Source organism: Haliaeetus leucocephalus, unplaced genomic scaffold (assembly GCF_000737465.1).
Source record: "Haliaeetus leucocephalus isolate CR32 unplaced genomic scaffold, Haliaeetus_leucocephalus-4.0 Scaffold992, whole genome shotgun sequence".
In the NCBI taxonomy this organism is placed as follows: domain Eukaryota; kingdom Metazoa; phylum Chordata; class Aves; order Accipitriformes; family Accipitridae; genus Haliaeetus; species Haliaeetus leucocephalus.
In genome coordinates, this window is record NW_010973428.1 from 3914492 (window position 1) to 3935715 (window position 21224).

The 21224-nt window shown below is 34.6% G+C and overlaps 1 protein-coding gene across 10 annotated transcripts in view; it reads left to right on the plus strand.

The window, feature by feature from the left end:
• Positions 1 to 21224, plus strand: part of STXBP5 (syntaxin binding protein 5 (tomosyn)) — a 118460-nt gene that overhangs the window by 81755 nt on the left and 15481 nt on the right. For 3 of the 10 annotated variants that reach the window (XR_775438.1, XM_010584513.1, XM_010584516.1), the window contains 6 exons: positions 276 to 427; positions 1935 to 2018; positions 8292 to 8357; positions 11968 to 12027; positions 12122 to 12169; positions 19285 to 19335. Coding sequence is in view for 9 of the 10 variants with exons in the window: in XM_010584513.1 (XP_010582815.1) it covers positions 276 to 427; positions 1935 to 2018; positions 8292 to 8357; positions 11968 to 12027; positions 12122 to 12169; positions 19285 to 19335 (461 nt within the window). In the remaining variant the exon portion in view is untranslated. The remainder of the gene's footprint in view (positions 1 to 275; positions 428 to 1934; positions 2019 to 8291; positions 8358 to 11967; positions 12028 to 12121; positions 12170 to 19284; positions 19336 to 21224) is intronic. The other 7 variants (XM_010584517.1, XM_010584521.1, XM_010584514.1 and 4 more) reach the window with 6 other exon arrangements.

A 21224-nucleotide genomic window follows, 5' to 3' on the forward strand; every position in this document is an offset into this window, starting at 1 on the left:
CTGGCACTTTATAGCCAAGAGTAAGTGTCATTTAAGGCACTGTCAGATAGATTGGCAAGTACAATGATGGTGATCTGTTCTACTCAGTGTCACATGTTTTTACAAGACAACAATTAAACAATACTGCATTCTAAAATAGTAATTTATAAATATGCGTAATTTAGTGTAATTCATAAAAATTAGAAGTCTTAAAATGCTGAACAGCAGCAAAGACCGATATAAAACTTTACCAATATTGATTAGCACTATCTTTCCTTCCACTTCTCTTTTTCCAGAGTAGTTTTTGGAAACTGTAATGGTATTGCGATGGTTGATTACCTCCAGAAGACAGTGCTCTTGAATCTAGGCACTATTGAACTGTATGGCTCCAATGATCCTTATCGCAGGGAGCCACGATCTCCCCGAAAAACTCGGCAACCGTCTGGAGGTGAGTAACCCAAAACTTGTTTTAACCAACTGTGCCTTTCTTCTGAGCTTATCTGGACTAATATTATATATTCTTTGAATACAAGCATACTTTTCTCCATTTTTTAGTTTCATGCTTTCTTCTTGATGTGTCCCTAATGTTACTATTGCAGGTTTGTTACTTCATGTTTCCTTCAAAACTGTTGCTTAGTGGAATCTACTTATGCTTGATATCATTACTTATTTTTTGGTGGCATGTATGCTTTAAGAAAAAGCAGATGGGAAAACATTATCTGTGTGAATAGATATAACTATAAATGTACAATGGATTTACGCAGTTTACAAGATTTTAACTTAACACAGCATGAAGTAGTAGAGGTATCCTGGTATTTCTGATAAACCTTGTACCCATATCACATGCTTGTATAAACCCATTAATGTTTGCAGATAGCCGGTGTATCTGCTGGGATCTTCTTGCTTCCTGTTTTAAACTTTGACTAGAAATGTCCCTGATAAGCTAAAACATTACATTGCATATGCTGTTATGTTATGCTTGAGAGGAAGCCTTCGATTTAAATGAACAAAAGAAACTTCCAAATACAAAATTGTAAATTAAATCTTTTTTGAAAAAAGGACTTTGATTTAAAAATATACTCAAGAAGGGTGTTCCTTTGCAGCTGAGGAGGAAAGCGACTTCTGAGTCAAAATGCCAAGCTTTTTATTGCCAAAAGGAAAATTTAGTGTTTTTAAATTATTTTCTCCTCTTTGTTATGTAGTGGACAGTTTTAAGTTAGTTTGGAAAACAGCTGAACACAGAATGATAAACAATGTCACTGCTGCCCCAAATTATTATTTTTCAATAGGAAATAATCTGTTCAAAAAACTTCATGCTCTAGTCTTGGTTGCTTTATTTTAAGAGATCCAGAATAAAGTCCAGGTAAGTTCTTTCAGAAATATTTTATTCAAATTGAAGTGGATGCTGTAAGATGTATTTTAGTAAATCATTGGTTTGACAGAGATCCAGTTAACATCAGTCAGCTTATTTCAACTGAGGAAACTGGTCTAAAAATCATTAATGTAGAGCAGAACATATGCAGTTGGTAACCTATCAGGTAAAATATTTTCTTCTAATATATAAAAACTTTATTTAAAAAATTACTTTTTAAGAGAGAAAGAAATAACTTTACTGGTTGACTCCGTTAATTCCTCTTGGGAACAAAGAGCTTAAATTCCACTTCATGCATTTAGACTATAAACTGCCTTTTGGAGTGTTGAACATTACTTGCTTTGTTTTCTTGGCTTTTGTTATTTTAATGTATTGAATCTGCGTAACTCTGAGTTACAACTGTGTCTCTTCATGAATATAACTGTTACATGAAATCATATATTTTCATCTTACATTTTAATACTAACGATCTGCATGGCAAGAGCATTTTATAAACCTGGTGATACAAGTTATTCTGCTGGCTTTTCTGTCTCAAATGTACTGTTAGTGTCTCCGTCTTTCCTTTTCTCATTGCTTCATAAAGGTATGCTGACTGTGGCTTCTTGCATGTGCGGCCTTTCTAACTTATATTCAGAGTCTGTGAAAAAGCTTCGCACGTCTTATTTAAGTAAGTCATCTCATGGCAATAAAATATTTTTGAACATCTGAACTTGTTTTTTTTTTCTTGTTCACTCACCATAAATATTTTTGTTCATTTTAAGTAATTGTTTTACTTCTAGAAACCAATTTTAATCCATCACACATCTATTGTGTTTCTTGTTCATGGCATCTTTAAAAGAAACTTGAAGGGAAAAAACCAACCGTAATAGTATCCGTATTTTGCATTTTTTGAATGAATAAATATCAAAAGCAATAGGAGATGCTGTCTCAGAAGTTACTGATGTCTACAGACCTGAGATCTTACTCGCCAAAATTAGTGTTCTTTTGAGATCTGAGGCTAGATGCTTCCCTTGCTTGGTCCCCTTTCTGGCAGAAAAAGCTTCAGAACTCTAGTGTTAGATTATTATTAATAATAATACTTAACATCGTAAAAGACAGTGATTTGTCTGTTACAAATGAAAATTTACTTCTACAAAGATGATGTTCATAGGGATTAAGATTGGAGGTGTTTGTGTATTGGACAGCCCTGTGGGGTGCCTATGTGAGGGAGGTAGCCCACCAGAACCATGATTAACCTGAGGGCTTCTCTGACTTATTCCATCATTCACAGCATCCAAGAATTTGGAGAACATAACACAAAGCTGATTTTTAAAAGCATAACATTGTTCCTTTCCCTAGGATGCCAGTTTTCTCCAGCCCTTGGGCAGAGGTAGGTAATCTCATCCCATTTTTTAATGAAGGAGAGTGGAATAAAACTAAGCTAAGGGAAGAACGACCTGGAGTAAAAAAAAAAAATAATTAAAAAAAACCCACAAAACAAAACAAAAAAACCCACAAAACAAAACAAAAAAACCCCACCAAAACTAAAAACACCCCTTGAGATTGTGGTCCAATTCTCTTAGTTCTGGGAAATTTCTTTTCCTAACAAGAAAAAAAAATCTTTCAGACAGGCGGAGAGGGGTAGGCTCAATAGCCAAATACTGCTTTCTGTATAGTCTTCCATCCTTTGCTGCCAAGGGACAAAGGGAGCTAGGCATAAAAGAAATGCTTCCACCTTAAGATGATACAGAACTGAAAACCAGGATCTGCCACTGATTTATTACTGTTAAGGAAAGTAAAAGATGGGCAGAAGTGCCAAAACTGGTTTCTGAAGCCAACGATTGTAAAGCTGAATTTACCTGGACTATTCAATTTAGGAATATGTTAAAGCAGGTTTTGTACAAAAGAGTTAATTTCTTAACCATGTAGTTAATTCTCTTTCCCTCCACTGTCCTGCCAGTATCTTGGTCAGCTGGAGCTACAGTCTTTCTAAAAACTGAAAATAACTTCTCTAGAGTTATCATTTACTATTTCTCATTATTTGTACTTCTTTCAATGTATGTTGCCCAGACTTCAATAGCTTAAATAATAAAGCATTATTGCTATGTAATTTTTCACAAATAAGTCTGTTACATTAAAAAACTATCCTTTCCTATATTTATAGGATTGGAACTATAAGATTTGGATTTTGCATTCTCCCTTTCTTGAACATTAATATCTGCATTTAGTGTCTTCAGAAATGCAAGGAACTAATATTTCCTTGGTTTTGTTTTGAAAGATACGCCTTCATTGAATTCTTTATTGTTAAAACATTTGTATCTTAATACTTTTAAATTTATTTTTCTATGAATAAAGACATTTTCAACTACTGTACAGCTCTAATAACCTAGGGAGTACTAGTACTTAATTTCTAAATTTTCCTAGAAAAAGTGCTTATGTATTTAATGTGTTTGTTTTGGAGAAACTGAGTATATTTCCCATTCTCTCGGAGACAACCACAATGTATTTAAAAAAAAAAAAATCATACTAACCTGTGCATGCATTTGGACAAGTTCTTAATTAGTTACATTAAGTTCGGGTTCAGACAGCATGCAGCAGAGCAGCATATTGTTACTGTACATTGTAGCCCAAGATTGATAGAACCAAAAATTAAATTATTTCAGTATAGAAAGGAGTAAGAAAACATTATTCTCTTACTCAGCCACTTCCATAGGTTTTGCCCAAAAAAGGCTGCAAGAATTGGTTCTTCCTCATTAAGAACCCTGCTATTCTGTATGTTCCAGCATAAAATGTCTATGTAGTAGATCATCATTATCTGCATACATATTTGTAATTTAGTAAATGGCATGTCCTGAGTAAACCAATTGAAAATTTAGAAATACTTTTTTTAAAAAAAAGTTCATAGAGTAAGAGTTACATATCTTCTAAAATATGAATGGAAATGCAAGATTTTTCCCTTCAGTTCTGTTGCAAGAATATGATGTATGTTTCTGTCATCTTATTTTTTTCTACTCAGAAAAGAAATTCAGATTCCCGTCTTAAAGCAGCATCTATTTAGAGACAAGGCTCTCTACACTAGCTAGACTGTAAACTGTCTTTTCAGGCTAGCTCAACAGATACAAGCTCCCAGTTGGGATCGTGTTTTGGAATTTATCAGTGATTCATAACCAGGTATATTACTCACATGTTTTGGGTGACAATTTATAGTTTGTGAAGCATGCAGTATATGTGTTTTGTGAAGGCCTGCTAGACAGTGTCATCAGGTACTTGTCAAGGATAAAAACAAAGTCAACCTTTGCCTTGAGATCATAGTATTGGGGGCGGGGGGAGAAACCAACTTTGGCCATGTACTGGAAGACATAAAATGTGTAAGTAAAAGCTTTATAGTATGATGAAAACCGTACACAGTGGAGGCTTATACTGTTCAGAGACCTTTGCTTGATATACTGTTTGCTAAATATGACAGGAGCCATTAAGAATGTCAATATTGGTACCAAATTATCAAACAATTGGTAATTTTATGACTAAACACCAAAACTTATGGACAGCTGTTATTTTTCCATGCTAAGTTACATAATTGAGTTCACATAGGACACCAATCTTAACTCTTAATATTGGTGGGAGTTACAAGATTTTATGTGATTTCTCGACTAGTACAATATAATACAACTTTTTATAAGTTAGTATTTCCTAGCTATACCAGAGGCAGTTTAGGATTCTGACAAAATAGAAGCAGTTTTTTGTATGCATGTGACTTTAAAAAATTTTTATTATACATCAAAAAACCTTTTTTTGAATGTGATCTACAAGGGATTCAGAACTGGGGTTGAGTCAAACCTGAAGAAAATACATGCCTAGAACTCTTCTGGGGTTGCTTGTTCTAGTTGTTTTCCCTATTCCCTTTCTCCTTGAAATGGATGTGGACATGAGCTGTATGAACTTTTAACTTGAACATCAACTAAACCAAACCGAGATCAGCTGTGGCTAAGCCAAGTCCAGAACTGAATCAGGAAGTTGGTTTGTTGGGTTTGGCAATTTTTTTTACTCTGTTTTTCAGGTTAATTGTTTTTAATTCTAGCTTTTACCTCTTCATATCAAGCTAGTTCTAGTTGTAATTTTTCATTAGGCTGGTTTCCAGTCAAGTTGTAGTTTCTTCAGAGATATATGTGCCTAAAGCTTATGTGGAAAAGCTGGCAAATGTCTCATCAAACTTACTTTATACATCAGTTAATTTCAGTTGTAAGTCTAGGGAGTTTTTAATGCTGCATGGTAATTTTTATGTCTTTAATGAATGACATTATTTGATTTTTTTTTTTTTTTTGGACATTCATTTGGGGAGGTTTCAAGTTTCTTGCTACTAGAGTTCAGAGAGAGATAAGCTAAAAGCTTATTAGAAGGTCACTTTTCCATATATTTGTGTTCTAGCAGCTTGTCATCTTTACAGTTCTGAAATGGAAACTCTTGGATCAATTTGCTTTTGTAATCCGTAGCAATTTGCACATATGCTGTAACCCTGAAACCAGAAAACTTTTCCAGGAGAGCTGCTTTACTGCCAGTGCACACACTGCTTCTATCAGGGTACCTGGGGTTTTTAAGATGAACAGCAATAACGATTGTTACACCAGTTTCTTCTCATTGGTCACAGACAAACCCTCATAGTTCACAGACTTAGATCATTCTTGTTATTCTCTGCTTAGTTTAAATACTAATACAGTCATAGGTAAAATTACTTTTTATCTATTTCTGTTCCTTGTTCTGTTTTAAATAATAGCAGTGATGACTATGCTTAGATTTCCAAGGTTTATGTGCCATAATGATTGTCATTATGCTCACTTACTTCTTAGTGGGATAAATCCTACCTAATGCATAAAACTAGTGCACAGGTTTATGATGAGAGAATGTTTTAGGGGTTTTCTGTTGGATCAATTGATCTGAGTTATTAAGATGTATATTAATCAAATTATAGCCTCAAGACTTCTTACAAAGAAATCAAGCATGCAGGTGTGTGACATCATTCTTGGCTAAAGACTATTCCTGTCAATGCAGGAATTTTCATAGGAGAACTAGTGTGAGAACTTAAACTTTTCCTATGAAGATAAAGAATTAAAATATTTGCAGGAAAGTTCCTGAAGTGCATGTTTGGATTTGTTCAGTTTGGCTCCTGAAGGAGCATGATCTAGAAACACAACTACCTCTAAAAGCACAGTACAGGTTTGTCCTCCCAGCACTGCTACTTTCTAAAACTTATATTGCTTGTTGGGAGAGCAGCACCTGGATTTTTGAAAAAATCTTTTTACACTACCCTGTCTAGTACAAAACATTTAGACCCCCATGCATGTTTAAAACTCTGGTGCTTTCAGATGTCAAATCATACTTTTTTAGAGAATAGGTACCACAGTTATCCCAGAGTGTTCATTGATTTACTGATAGATAAATAAATGAATTGCTTTATTCTTTCTTCTGTGTAGCAGAAAGGTATAGCTTCCACCTGGGATTTCACCATGCATTTTAGAATTTAAATCAGTTCCTGGACTGTTGTTCAGTATAGGCTTAACCAAGCCTGAAGATCATTTGACAATTTCACATCAGTCCTAGCCTTTGAGTTTTGAGGTTCAAGCTGTACATGCTCTTAGTAATCTTAAAAAAGACTGTTTTGCATAAATGAAACTGTGTGTGAGGGCAACATACTTTAATGTGTTCCACATGGATACGGTATTTCAGGAGAACTTTTTTCCTTTAAATGATTAACTTCTGGTATAGTATTTGGGAATTTTGAAGCTTTGATAGAAGAGTAGTGCTGTTCCCATTTCTTTTTGTTGTCATCTAACAGGTATGTACAGATGCATTAGTGAATGTGTAGTATACAGCTGTATAGACAGGCTTTGCATGTGCAAGCCCTTGTTGCCTTAGCCATTACCATTACACTTCTCAAGCTTTTTGACTATTTGAAATATTTGTGTGCATGCAAAAACCTTTCATTTTAACAAATATTTCTTAACTATTAGTGTTAAGCATTACATGCTTGTTGGTATCAGTATCGCATCACGACATTTCTGAAGGAAAACTTTAATATATAAACCTGAAGATGCTTTACTAGCCTTAAAATATCAATAAAATTCACTTTTCTTAATTGTGGGCAGTCTTGACAGCAAGTTCTGGTCAAAAAGGAAAATAGAAAAATACCTTGTATACTTCTATTTAGTCCTAGGGAATAATATTTAGGACCCGTATGAGGCAACTTCCATCTTTAGCATCTGATTGTGGACTCCTATGCTTTATTTCCTTCACTGAAACGGAAGGAATGAGCTTTTAGATATTAACATATTACAGTTATTCAAAGGATCAGATTTGACAATGTAAGAATTTAGTGGATTTCCTCCATACAAGAAAGAACATTTTTGTAAGCACCCTAGAACCTAAATTCTGTAAGTGACATCAATAGGGAGTTTTGCTGGAAAACAAATTTGGCAATGCAACAGCAAATACAAAGTGTATCACTGTAACAGTGGGAAAATAATTTAAAAAAAAATGCACCGTAGTTTCACGCATCATACTGCACACATGGTTATAATCGTCAAGATCCTCTTTCATCTGACTTTCTTTTGCAATTATATTTTTAATATAACTCTAGGATTTTTTCAAAACAAATATTTGTACTTAATATATGTCTATAGTGTGTAAATAACTGTTCTGGTAAGTCTTGACTTGCTGAAAATATGGTGGTTTTCACTGAAATTTAATGAGGAAGCATATTATGTAAAGAAAGCTTTAGTAGGAAGAAGTGACTCTACAGTCACTGTGGGTAATGTTCAATTTAAAAAAAAAAAATAATAATAATACATAACAGAAATTCTATCACAACTGGCTGGTTTGTAGCCAATAAGAAATGAAGTTCCTAACTGTAGCGGAAGAAGGTATAAAATAGCAGCTGTATTTATTATATACTGGTTTTGTGTTCCAGCAGGTCTTTGTGATATTAATGAAGGTACAATGGTGCCAGAAGACCGCTGCAAATCGCCTACTTCAGGTAATCATAACTTTCTCTGATCTTCAGCTTCTGATTTGCCCAGAAGATGGTATGCTTTAAGTCAACACTTACTAGTTAAGTAATTATATAAAATCAAACCTGTTGTCTTCTCACAAACTGTTTGAGCTGTCATGAATTTTGCTGTGTTGCACAGCTGCATTTTTAAAACAAGGATGATTTAAGAGATGCAATAGGAATATGTCATAAAGATGAATGAAGAGAGATATAATCTGAAATACTTATGCTTCAGGGAACATACTGCACAATGGAATTTTGAAACATTGATAAGAGATGCACAAATTCCTGTAATAGTCCATGTGATTGTGTTTCAAAGTCCTCAAAAGTGGTAAAGATTATTTCTGTAAAAAGAGCTAGTTTACTTCTGCTTCCTCATACGTGGTAAATTACTATTTTTCTTTGGAATCAGAGGTCTTCAGAAACTGGCATCCTTACAAAGTAGGAGTTCCCTACTTCACGCTTCCCCCCTCCCTTTTTTTTTTTCCCCTCAGTTGCCAGTGCTGTACAAGAATATTTTAAATGACAGCTTCAGCAATATGTAATACTATTTAGTATTTTGTTTAATGTCGCCTAGTTGAGGTTATAGCCATGTAAATGCTTGATAGTACATGTCAATATATAGTATTCAAGATGAATGCTTCATGTAGTAGCTAAAAACTTGTTGCTTATCTTCACTATTACTGTGAGAAAACTTTTGAAGTAATATGTCACTTTATGTGTTTCATTCAAAGTTAGAGTAAAGGACAAAATTGCAGGTTTACTCAAGTAACTAGTCTGTGTGCTCTTTGCAATGTAGTACAAAATGGTAATCAATATAGGAATCTAAAGATAGATTCCTTTTCTGTTGTAGCCTGTACCTTTCAAAGCCAAGTTGAAAGTATAACAAAACAAAATATCCTGTTTGTACCTCAAGTAGAAATTTTAACATAAATTTTAATTTCTGATTTGACAACTGCAGTCTTTTGATGTCAATTTTAAGTTGTGCAAAACTCATCTGGATCAGTCAATGTAATTTTCTTTTTTGCTAACCCTTTCTTAGTAACAGATTTATTTATAATTAAAGTAAAATTTGCCTGGAAATTTTTAATTAAAAATTCTTAACTGAAGATGTGATTTCATGACAAACCTGTGTAATGCTAAGTACTGGCATGCTGAAGTAGTCAACTTCAGCATCATTTTTAATGGTGGTGTTTAGAATAAAGCGAATCTGTCCTATTTCATTTTTAAATATCAAGACCAGTGTCTGCAAATACCTTGTTGTGCAGTGCTGCAGTTGCAGTAAATCACTTTCACTCTCAAGGTTGAGGAGAATTATTGTTCTTAGTAAGGTATTCAAATTTGACCCACTTAAACAGTCCAGTCTACTTTCTGATAGACTGTTATAAAATGTGTACAACAAACAGCTAATGAGTTGTAACCCTTAATCTGTATCCTTTTTCCCCCCTTGTTCCAGCATCACTCAAATGTCAGCCCAAACCACTTCCAACTGGTACTGCTAAAACTTAAAACACTATTTAAATTGAATTAGAGGGTTTCTTTCCTAATTTAGAGTTGAAGTAGATTAAAACTCAATTCACCATTTCCACTAACAGTACAGTGAAAGCAAGCCCGAATCAAGGTTTATATGGAAAAATCCTAAATTTAACAATTTGCCTCCCTTCCCTCTGTGTTTACCTACCTCACTCCCTCCTGAGTTGTGTTTGCTGAAGTAGGTTAAAAACTGCCATCTGGATATTTCTTTAAGAGGATCAAAAAAGTGGCCACTTAGAATAGATGGATTCAAATGAATTCCTGAAAGGAAACAGAATTAGGGGTAAATTCCTAATCCTGCAGAGGTAGAAATCAATCTCCAATTTGAGTTGACTATCTGAGAAGACTATTTTGAAGTTAGTTCATATTAGAATAAAATCTAGAAGTTTGGAGAACTGACTATTCTGTGAAAAGAGTATATAATGTCTTAGGTACACACACAATATTGAAGAGAAATAAGACTAAAGTACCAAAAATAGTGAATGGACAAAAGATGGAGGGGGAAAGCCACTGTTGTGTTCCCCTGTAAAATAGAATCTTGAACTAGCAAGGTTGGACTGTGCCTTGCTTCCCTCAGTTCTGTCCTTTCCTCCCAGCTCTTGGTGAATGAGATAAGGTTCATGGCAGGCTTTTCCAGTTTTCCTCTGGGAAATGTACTTGGAGGGAGGCACCTCCCTGGTAGGGAAATCATTTGGTGGTGTTTGTGAAGACAGAAGAGCTGCAGTTCCTTAGGTTTGGTTTAAGTTTTATATCTTTTCTGGGCAAGAGCACAAGACTGGAAGGAAGCTTGAAAATGGCATATAGTTTTCAGAGAGGTAAGAGAGGACATTCTGGAGAAATCAGCTGCACAGAATTGCTAAGCTTGAGATGCAGGACAGAGGCCAGATTTAAATGAACTTTTTCCAGTCTAGAGGCTCTCTAGTAAAGAGAAAAATACACTAGCACAAAAAGTTTGCTTGTTACTAGCTTTAAGATTGGAGGATGGGATTTGCAATTAAGTGCATTATTGGCTTTGACGGTTAGAATATGATCTGTAAAACAGACCAGTCACTGTTTGGGCTGAAGTCTGCATTTGCTCAAGTGATCTAAATCTTCCACCTCTTCCACCTTTCCATGGCCAGGTGAAGAGAAGTGGAAGCTAGCTTCTGTTAGACTTCCTGCAGTGGGTGGTTATACAGTTCAGAGGACTGTGAAAGGGACTACCTGCCTATGCAAGTTAGGAGAGTGTCCTGCAGTTTTAATAACACAGTACTATGGAAATACTGTGAAAATGCAAGAGAAATAATAACTTTATCTCCTGCTTTTTCCTACAGAAGTTAAAATGTAATAAGTTTAGGCTCCAGTGGCATTTATCTGAGCCATAAAACATTGCATAGTGTTGTAGACTGTCAAGTTTTTGTGTTCATGAGTGTCAAAATGTTTGCATTATATTGTGAAAGTGTAAAATAAGAATAGAAAATCCAATGACATTTGGCATTTTTTAGTTGAACTGAGCTTTAATTTCATGACAATCATAAGCCTCAAGTTGTGGCCTATAGCCACCACTGGTTTTTCAGTATTAAGGATTCAGAAAAATCCTAGGTGGCAGCATTGGCTCTGAGTTGGCTGCAGAACAGTTGAAGAACTGTGACCCAAAAGTGAATTACTGCATTGGGAAAAAAACCAAATTTTCAAATTTGAGCTTATTGTTGCGGCAGTGTTCTGTGAATTATAATTTAGGTTAATCTTTGTGTCTGGAACCATGATTAGAACAGCAATCTAGTTATTAAACATAAGCATTTTATTCAATGAGGGAAATATTTCTAGCAATAAATTTGTACTCTGCAACATTTTACCTTGCATTATAATTTTTGTGGTTAATCTCAATATCGCAGAATTTCTGTCATACCAAAATAATTTGGACTTTATAGTGTCTAGTACAGCTACAGAGAATACCAGTATCAGTATTTGATATTTTAATATATCTTTGTATTTTCCTTAAACTCAAAGCTTGTATTAATACATTGGTTTTGTGTCAAACATATATCTTTGTATATCCATTTCATTCTGTCTTCACTCATAGGTTCTGGTTCACCAAACAATTCTGATGATGATCAAAAAATGAATAATTTTATAGAAAAGGGTACAGTATTTTTCTTTTCTATAATCTTATTTTTTCTTCAGTTCATCCTTTGATACACTTAGATTGATCTTTTTTATTAAAATATTATTTACAGTGAAGACCAAAAGCAGAAAGTTTTCCAAGATGGTAGCCAATGACATAGGTAGGAACTAGAAAAATTCTGCTCTGTTCCTAATCCAGTGCCTTACTCTATGCAACACTAACCCAGCAGCAAAAAAAACAAAATAAAATTCAAATTTCAATGCATTAAGTTATTAATTTTTCATCCTGTATGCTAATTGGTAATTCTGTGGGCTGCTTCTATACTAAATACACTGGGCACAATAATTTCTAAAAAATCAATGATATTAGTGGTTTAAATTCTCTGACTTTACAATTGCACTTCTCTATTTTCTGGATGGGTGAAATTCTAATCTGTACTAAGAGTTCAGTCTATGCGAGTGACAACATTATTCCACTACTTTTGCAAAGGTACACTCTCTTTGAGAACATGTGGCTGATTTAATTTCTTTTTATGTCTTGCATTCATAGCCATATGGTCAGATTTCCATATGACTATGGTCAAGATAGAGGTAGTAGCATGTTTTCATTTAATTGTCGGGAGGAGGACTTGGTCATATATAAGTACCCCCCGTTACTGTTCCAGAACTGCATTTACTTTTCTGCATCCATCAGTGACACAATACTTTACCAGCTCTAGACTTGTGTCTAAAAAATTTGGTGACAAAATTGTGTTGGAATATGTTGTATGCAGGTAGATTGAACCCTTTTATGATTGGAATGGAAATTAACTCTGCTTCTGACAACTGGGCCATTACATAAATGAAGGCGAGAGGCTGTATGATTTAATTTTGTGGAAGGGACTCTTCTTCCATAACCGGGATATGGTTATTTTAATTTCAGTATCACTGTGTTAATGGTTCATTTTGTTTTTGTTTAGTATGTTAGTATATCATTGTAGGAGGATTTCACTTCATCTCTTTAGTCAGATCAAAAGGTTGAACTACTTTATATAGTAAAACTGTTTGCTAAATTACTATTTCATAGGTTGTGTGGAACCATAGGTTAAGAATAGGGAGGAAGAGATTTATTTTCAGGTAATCTCCCTTGGTTTTGCTGTTTGGGAATTTAACTTTTATCCGAAACCATTCATCTCTTTCATCGCAATTCCATAATTGAGAATAAGAATCATTGAAAATTCAGTGAGATAAATATGAGTATGATGAAGTTCTCTTTGGAATCTGAGGTACAGAATGAGGAAGAGTAAGAAGATGCCCTTTTTTTAGTACTACGTTGAGCCCTTCTTGCAGTGGTAACAGAAATGTTATGGAAGATGAGTTCTGAGACAGTGGAAGCCTGAATATAATTCAAGAAAGCAAATGGCTGTCAATAATATGTCAAGTCATCTCTAATTATTAAAAACTGAGTATCGTTTACATGAGTATTGATTAATATGTTCTCCTAAAGGAAATTCAGGCTAACTAGAAACTTACGTTCAGTTCTTCTAACAAGAAGACCACTTAATCTTGTACATGTTGTATCAATGCCTGTTGATGATGTAATGTTTCCCCTTTGTCCTAAAGCAGTCTCTTCTGAACTTAAGACAACTTATCTTGTGCAAAAAACATAGTATGTTTGAGTGCGACTTCATTATTTTTTTACTTTTTTCGGAGTAAAGTTACAGTATTAATAAAGCATGCTAATGAATTCTGTAGAACTGTTGACATCTGCTTCAGCTTGAAGCCTTTCAACTGAAAGTATTGTGAATGTTTTTCACAGCTAAAAAAGCAAAACATTTATTTACAAGTAATGCACTCTTCAGGGCATAAGTTAAACACAGAGTTAATTGAGACGATAATGCATTTGACATGTAATTCATAAGCGTCTCCCAGTCAGCCCATACTGTGATTTGTGTAACTTGCACAGTTTATTGGAAGTTTGAAGGAACTTAATTATTTCATCTGTATTCTGTTAGACTTCTGAGTGGTTCGATGCTGTGCACTGAATGTTTTTTTTCACTGCCATGTTTTCTATACCTTATCTGGCATGTTTACTATGCATGGCTCTTTCTTAACTTACATTCTAAGCTCTTCCATATAAGTAAAACACCTCTTCTTTGGTGTTAATAGTTGCATGGTTTTGCATTTCATTGTTTTAATCTGAATTACCAACTAAATGTGAATGGACAATGAGTTTTGTAAAATGTGAATGTCACTTACTGTTGTTAACTTCATGTTGTATGAAATACTGTTTACCATCAACTGTGTTCACATGGATGAATTTGTACGTAGGACAGTTGTAGCTCTTTGCACTGGCATATAGTGCAGTCAGTTCAAGTTCTTTCGTTTCTTTGTCAATATGTGAAATATAACCCGTCAAATGGATTGTGAAACAGAATAAGAATTATTTACATTGATAATTTCAGTTGCTTTTAATATCACTCCTGTGGTTTTTGTCACATGGGAACAATAAGTAAGGGAATACTGCTTGCAAAGTAATTTCATTTCAGTGATAGGGCTGTAAGGTAGTAACATAATACACATGCATTTAGAAATATGAAGTCATTATCAATTTAATCACTTTATTGGAATTATGTAAAGACATCTTCATTTCTACAGATTTCTGTCATTACTGACAGTGTCAGACAAGGATTCTTGCTTTGTTAAAGGATCAAAAACCATCTAAGACTGCAAAAATAGCATAAATAAACTAAAATGTAAATGCTTCATGTACCAACACTTCGGCTTTCCCATATATACTGTTAAGATCAGTTGGTCTTCTGGTTTTTTTCTGAATCCTCAGTTGTGAATGTTCCATGCTAAGGAATGGGTAGTAACTCAAGTTAAAGACCTATTGTGAGTATGCTGCTTTTGGGTCACATTTCCTTTTTATTTGCATCAGAGGTGAACTTTGGAAAAGTTGCAATTACCTTGGATATGTGGAGATACTTGGTTTAACTAACCATTTCTAGAAACTATAGAAAATACTGTGGCCATTATTAAAAGCAGCCATTTCTCTTGGGAATGGCAACTATTTGAAAGTATAAATAATGTGCTGTGAAGTAGTACAGAGAAGTGTATCAAATGTAGATGAACTTACAGGAAGAAGAATTGGTAGGAAGTATTTAATTTCTAAGGCCATGTCATTTTTATAGAAAGGCTTTGTGATCCAACTTCAGTGGAAGCAAAATCTTAAGCTGTTTTACTCATACTTTGGTCAGTTAATTATCTGGCATGAAGAGATATAAGCAATTAAATATACAGCTACAAATCAGGTCAGAAGTTAAGGGGTATTGTAACGTCCATTTATGGAAGCCTTAGTAAAGGTACATGCAAAATACTGTAGACTCTCAGACCTTCATAACTGTTCCAGTAGGCTACACATCAAATACTTTTCAGGAAAAGTGGTTTGATTTATTTTCGCAGTTTATACATTTAAAAACAATTGCAAACAATATTTGTAGGCAGATCTAAGCAGAGCAGCTTTAATTCCAAACTTCTGTAATCCCTGCTGTTACTATTGATATAAGGCTTCTCACATTTGTTACATTCAAAGTGTACACCTTAATTTTTCAAACAGTGCTAAAGTCATTGACTGTTAATGCTGGTTTATGGAATCAAATCTTAAGATGCTCATAATAAGTTCTCTATTTGCCTTAATGTCAGAGCAAGACTGTTTCTTTGAATGTGTTTTTAGTACTTTGGTCTAATTTTGGATATATCAAATACATCGTTTCTTATGTTTTCTTGTAAAATGGCTTTATTACTCTGATATCAAATTTAGAGATTTCAGCATTGATAATCTATTTCTTTATTGTACTGTCACCAGTACAGTATTCAATTCTTTAAGCATCTTGAAATTGGTAATGTTAATCTTTCACTTCTGTGTAGTTGTCAAATATAGAATAATTTGGGAACTTTGTTATGTCTAACAAATTCTAAGGTGCTTAGTTATTTCTCATGAAATGTTAAATGAAATAGGCTTTATGTAAACTGTTCTTTTGTCTGTAAAAACACCAAGGCACTGTCTCCTTTATAATCTTTAGAATTTTTTTAAAGGGTTTAGACTGTTTCCTTAAATAAGGAATGTGTGAGTAATCACTCTATAGCTTTCAAACTGATGTGCTTATACATTCTAAAGTATCAGCTCAGGATAACCCACTGCAAATAAAATATGACTATTACTTTTAAGCCACAGCTTCCTATTGATAGTTCAGTCATGTCTCAGCCTTCAGTTTTTCTTCATTAAATTGCTTGAGACTCCTATGCTGAAATGCAACACACTATGCCAAGGTAACCATTCGTATTTTAACACCTCGCCCCCTCAAGTCTCACCTATGAGAAATCTCCAAGAATCTTGAACGTTGGTTTTGGACAGTTCTCTAACGTCATACTTTCATGTTATACATATTAGCAACAGAAAGGGAGTGTGCGTGCGTGTGTGTGACTCTAGGTTTTCTAATTTAGAGGAGTATTAAATGTAGCTCTAAACACGGGCAAAATAGTCATTGTTGCCTTGAGCAGCAATGTGCCAGGAGGAGCAAAATGTCTCCCCTGTCTCTGTTTCCTTGGTGCACACCAGCCACAGAAGGGTAGTCTTGGCTGTAAACACTTCAGTGACCACTGCCACCACCAAGAGAGGTATTAAACTCTGATATGACAGCTACTACTTGAGATTAGCTACACCCAGCAGTCACAGTCACCGTCACCTTTGCCCTGTTGTACAACTGGAGTAAAAAGCCTGACATTGAGTGCTCTCTATGTAGATCTCCATCGTATCTCTTCCATTTCTCTGATTTGTATCTTTTGTGTCATAGAAGTTGTCTATCGTTGCTGTTTTTCATCTGGGGCATAGCAAAACTGAATTTTCCAAAACTATTGTAAACCATAAGCCAGATATGAATACAAGCATGTTTCTTTTATACTAAGTAATGTTTGTTAAAAATGGCTTAGCTGGCAAAATACTCCTATTTTATTATTGCATCTTTAGGCACGTTTTCTTTAAACACAAGATGGCAGTACTGCTATGTAAATAGTTTATTGTTTCCTATTTACATTTGAATTATTGAGGGGTTTGACACATTAATGTATGTTTCGAAATGTATTTTTTTGTATAGCACATTAATGCACATTTTCTAGCAATGACATCCGTTTTAACAATTTGTGTATTCTCTTGTCCTATTAATGAGGCATAGATCAGTGTTTGTAGAAAATGATGTCTAACATATTTGTTTTACCTTATCAAACTAGTTCACACAGCTGGCCTTTTGCTGAGGAGCAAAAAGCTAAAAGGGGGGACTGACTCTTAGAATCTAACACACTTGCCTGTACTGGTTATTACCTGCTATATTACCTCTTACCTAGTACCTTTTTTTTTGTCAGTTTTCTCCAAGTTTTTAGAATCATGTGTTTAAACACTTCTATTTGAAAAGCCAAAAGTGACTGCTCTGGTCTTCAAAGTGACTAATCATTGCTGGTATTCACACATGGTAAAAGCTGTGAAGAGCCAAAAATAACTCAAGTTTATTTTCTGTGTGCGTACTTGAGCTTTTGTTCAATATCTCAGCTTTTATGATTTACATGTCTAACACAGAAACAAGTTTTATGAGGAATGCCCATCTTGTAACTCACAATTCCAGGTGAGGTTTCATGATCTCCTTTCAAGCTGATGTAAGGTCAAGCTGACAGCAAAAAGATGACCTCCTGGTCACTAGTGCTGTTTTGTACTGTGCTTTTCTGCTTGTATAGCTGAGCTCTGATCTGGAACAGAAGTTGATCTTGTTAAAAACAACTCTTGACAGAAATTTCATTTAAATGAGTTTTGGCCTCCCCATTAAGCTAGGCAGATGCCAGTGCCAATGCAAGGATGAGGGTAGAAAACACGTAGTCAGACTGCCCTTTTCAGTTTCAGCCTGTGCTAAAATAAAGTGACTAGCATTTCATTCTGAGAGTAAGTAATTTCAATTTAATTTGAATAGGACATACTTTGTAACATTGACACATGAAGGAAATTAGAAGATTATTTCTGGAGTCTTATTCTCAAATTTTTGTAATGTATGACAGGAATAAAACTGTTCAACTATTCAGATAACTAGCATTTGCAATATTGATGAGCGTAATTGATGATACAATGAGGTATTTCACTTTCTGAAGGATTGGAAGTAACTTTAAATCACATGCTGTTTTTCAGGATATGTAGAAAACGGAATGATTTCTGTTAAAATGATAATTAGAATAAAATAACTATTTTTAGCTGAGAGAAGCAGCAAGGTTCAGGCTGCTTTATGACTGGTATCCATTACAAGGTACTCCTAGAATTATAAGGCTATTGTCCACATCTGCTATAGGTAGAGAAGTATTACCTTTACAAGATGGTGAAGAATTAAATGATATATCAGAATTCAAGCGTGTGGCTGGGAAATAAATTCAGAGTCTAGCCCTGGTCTAGTAGTTAAGCTACATCAAAATTATTCCTTCTCTAGTAATTGTTGAAAGCTGGAAGAGGGATGTATGGCTACTAATTTACTAGTGACTTCGATTATAGCAGCATTTGTTAATAGTGTACTGCATTTTAAATGGACCACAAGATTTCCATTCCTATAAAGAGAATTTTCCAAGTCAGGGATGAGTTCAAGTGCTGTTTTTGACTTCAGCAATATAATCAAAATTATACTATCTTTTGTTTGACAGTGCTGCAAGTGTTTGTATGCTGCTGATTTTATAACTATTCTCTGTAACATTTTCATAGTTACGGATTGCATCTCATTACTAGCTTTTTACACATGTGCATTAATGTTTTAGTGTAATTAAAAGTTCATCTTTTCTCTATTTTAAGTATCTTGGGTTTGATCAGGAAGTAGGGTAGAAGAAGAGGGGATGGGATGCTAACTTTACGTAAACTTCAGTGCACATTCTTGCAATAGCCAAGAGTCTGTATTCTGTCCTCTTACCTGAGGAGATAAAACTTGAGGTTGAGCCAAAGCCAAATCCATCCAATCCATCAAGTTCTGCCTGAAGCCTGAGGAGAAACAAAGCTTGGCAAAAGTCAAAGTGCTGTATTTTGGGGATTTTGGTATCTGTCACATTTTACTTTGCACCCCTTCCTTGTGGAAGTGAGGCTGTGCTTTAGTAGAAATCCTGTTAAGTACTGCAATTAATGTAATAAACAATGATATATTAAATATTGGGAAAGAAGCAAATAAAGGCCAGCAGAATCATGTTTATTCCTTTTAAAAAAAAGATATACTTCACTTTTCAGCAAAGATGTCCAGGAAGCTAAGTTTGCCAACTGAGTTAAAGCCTGATTTAGGTAAGTTTACATAGTTGATTTTATTTTTACTAAAACTGTTTTACAGAATATGAGTACATTAAAGTGAGAGTCCTAAATTATGTAAACTATCATGACTTTGTTGCATTTATCTGAAGTCTAGAACTAAAATTTTAATTCCACTCTTTTTGGGGGCTCTCAGGCACAAAATGTCATTGCTGTCATCATAAGGTAAGCCTGCAAATCTTGTATGTGGCTTATCGCACTTTAATCATAATTTTTAGGCATCTGTCACTCACTTTATCGGTAGTGCTGTGATAGCAAAAGTGTGAATAAGCAGGTAATGTAAGGAAAATTGCTTCCTGTTTTGAACCATCTGATACATTTTAAATTGAAAAATGAAATATCTTAAGAATAACAGGATATGTTGAGGTCCAGTCAACAAATAATTGGACATAGTTTTACAAATGTTGTCTTGTGACCACTCTCTCTAAATGAAAATAATATACAGCTGTTTGGATGGATGACCAGTCTGAGAATTTATTTTTTCTTGAAAAAGCACAGTAACTTTCTTTTATATAAGAAGCAGTTCAGTTGAGGTTGTTAGTACTAAAGGTCATTGTATTGGATAACTGAAACATCATACAAATGAGTAGATTTATTATTTTTTTAGTACTTTGCCAGCTTGTAGATCAGATCCAGCTCTCCTGCCTTGTTCTCTAAAGATGATGGGGGACAGCTGTAGACCTACAGCAGTAGAATGTAGCCTGAATGTGAAAGCTGCCTTCTGCCTGCCACAGCTTGCTCCCCCTCCTGCAGCAGAATTGCTACCACAACCCCAGCAGAAGACAGACCAGGATCAGACTGGCAGCTGCAAAGCTGTGTATTTGGCAACTGTTGCTATCAGCAAGGAAAGAGTCCATGGCACTGGAATATCCTGAAACTGAGCTGGACCACCCTGATTTACAATTTACAATTACAGCTCGCTCTACTCGGAGAAATGTTGGAAGGAACCCTCAGAGATCCTTTAATCCATTGCTATGGCAAGGATCCATATGTCTGACAATTTAACCTCTCATCTGTTCATGAGCCTCCAATAAATAAGTTTTTAGAAAAATTCCCAGACAGAAAGTTCCAATGTTTTATATTCAGACAAATTTCCTGTTATTTAATCAAACTTCCTTGCTTCCATATTAACTTTTTCTTGTCCTTTCCACAATGAACAGGGATAACAAGTGCTCCCTATCTTTTTGTTAGCCATCTTTTATGCTGTTGAAAGCTGTCATCACATCTCTAATCTTCATTTTTTTACAGTTTTTTTTTTTTTACAAAATTCAGTTCCTTCTCCTTTTTTAGGTTATGTTGTCTAAATCTAGGATGGCTTCTGTTACTCTCCTCTGAACTTGGAATTTTTCTTCATCTTTCTAAAGCTCTTGTGCCCAGAACTAGAGGGATTTAACTGGCCTTGTTGGCAAGAAAGAGCAGAAAAATTTGATTTGTCTTTTCAATCTGTTGCTGTTCTTCCTTACTATGTTTACTAATTTATTAGGGATGGTTTCAGTTTAGGGTGACTTTTGTCATACTTTGCAAACTGGAACACATTTGTATTTAAATATTATCTAATTAATTCTACTGTTGTTTTACTCCCAGTTTTTGATAGCAATAAGTACTTAAATGTGTTGTGGTTTTGGTTTTTTTATGAAGACTGGAGAAAAGAGAATGCTTAAAGTCTTTCAGCACTTTCTGATCCTGAAAGAGTTTCAGCATTTTCTACATCATTTAATACTTGCTGTTCTTTCTGCTGAAATAATGGAATTTTTTTTTGTCATCTCACTTCTGGTATACTCATAAAATAGTTTGTAACTTCTGAATTGTAATAGCCTTTGGTTTTGCTTGGCTTTGCATATGTATGGATATCTTCACTTAGATGC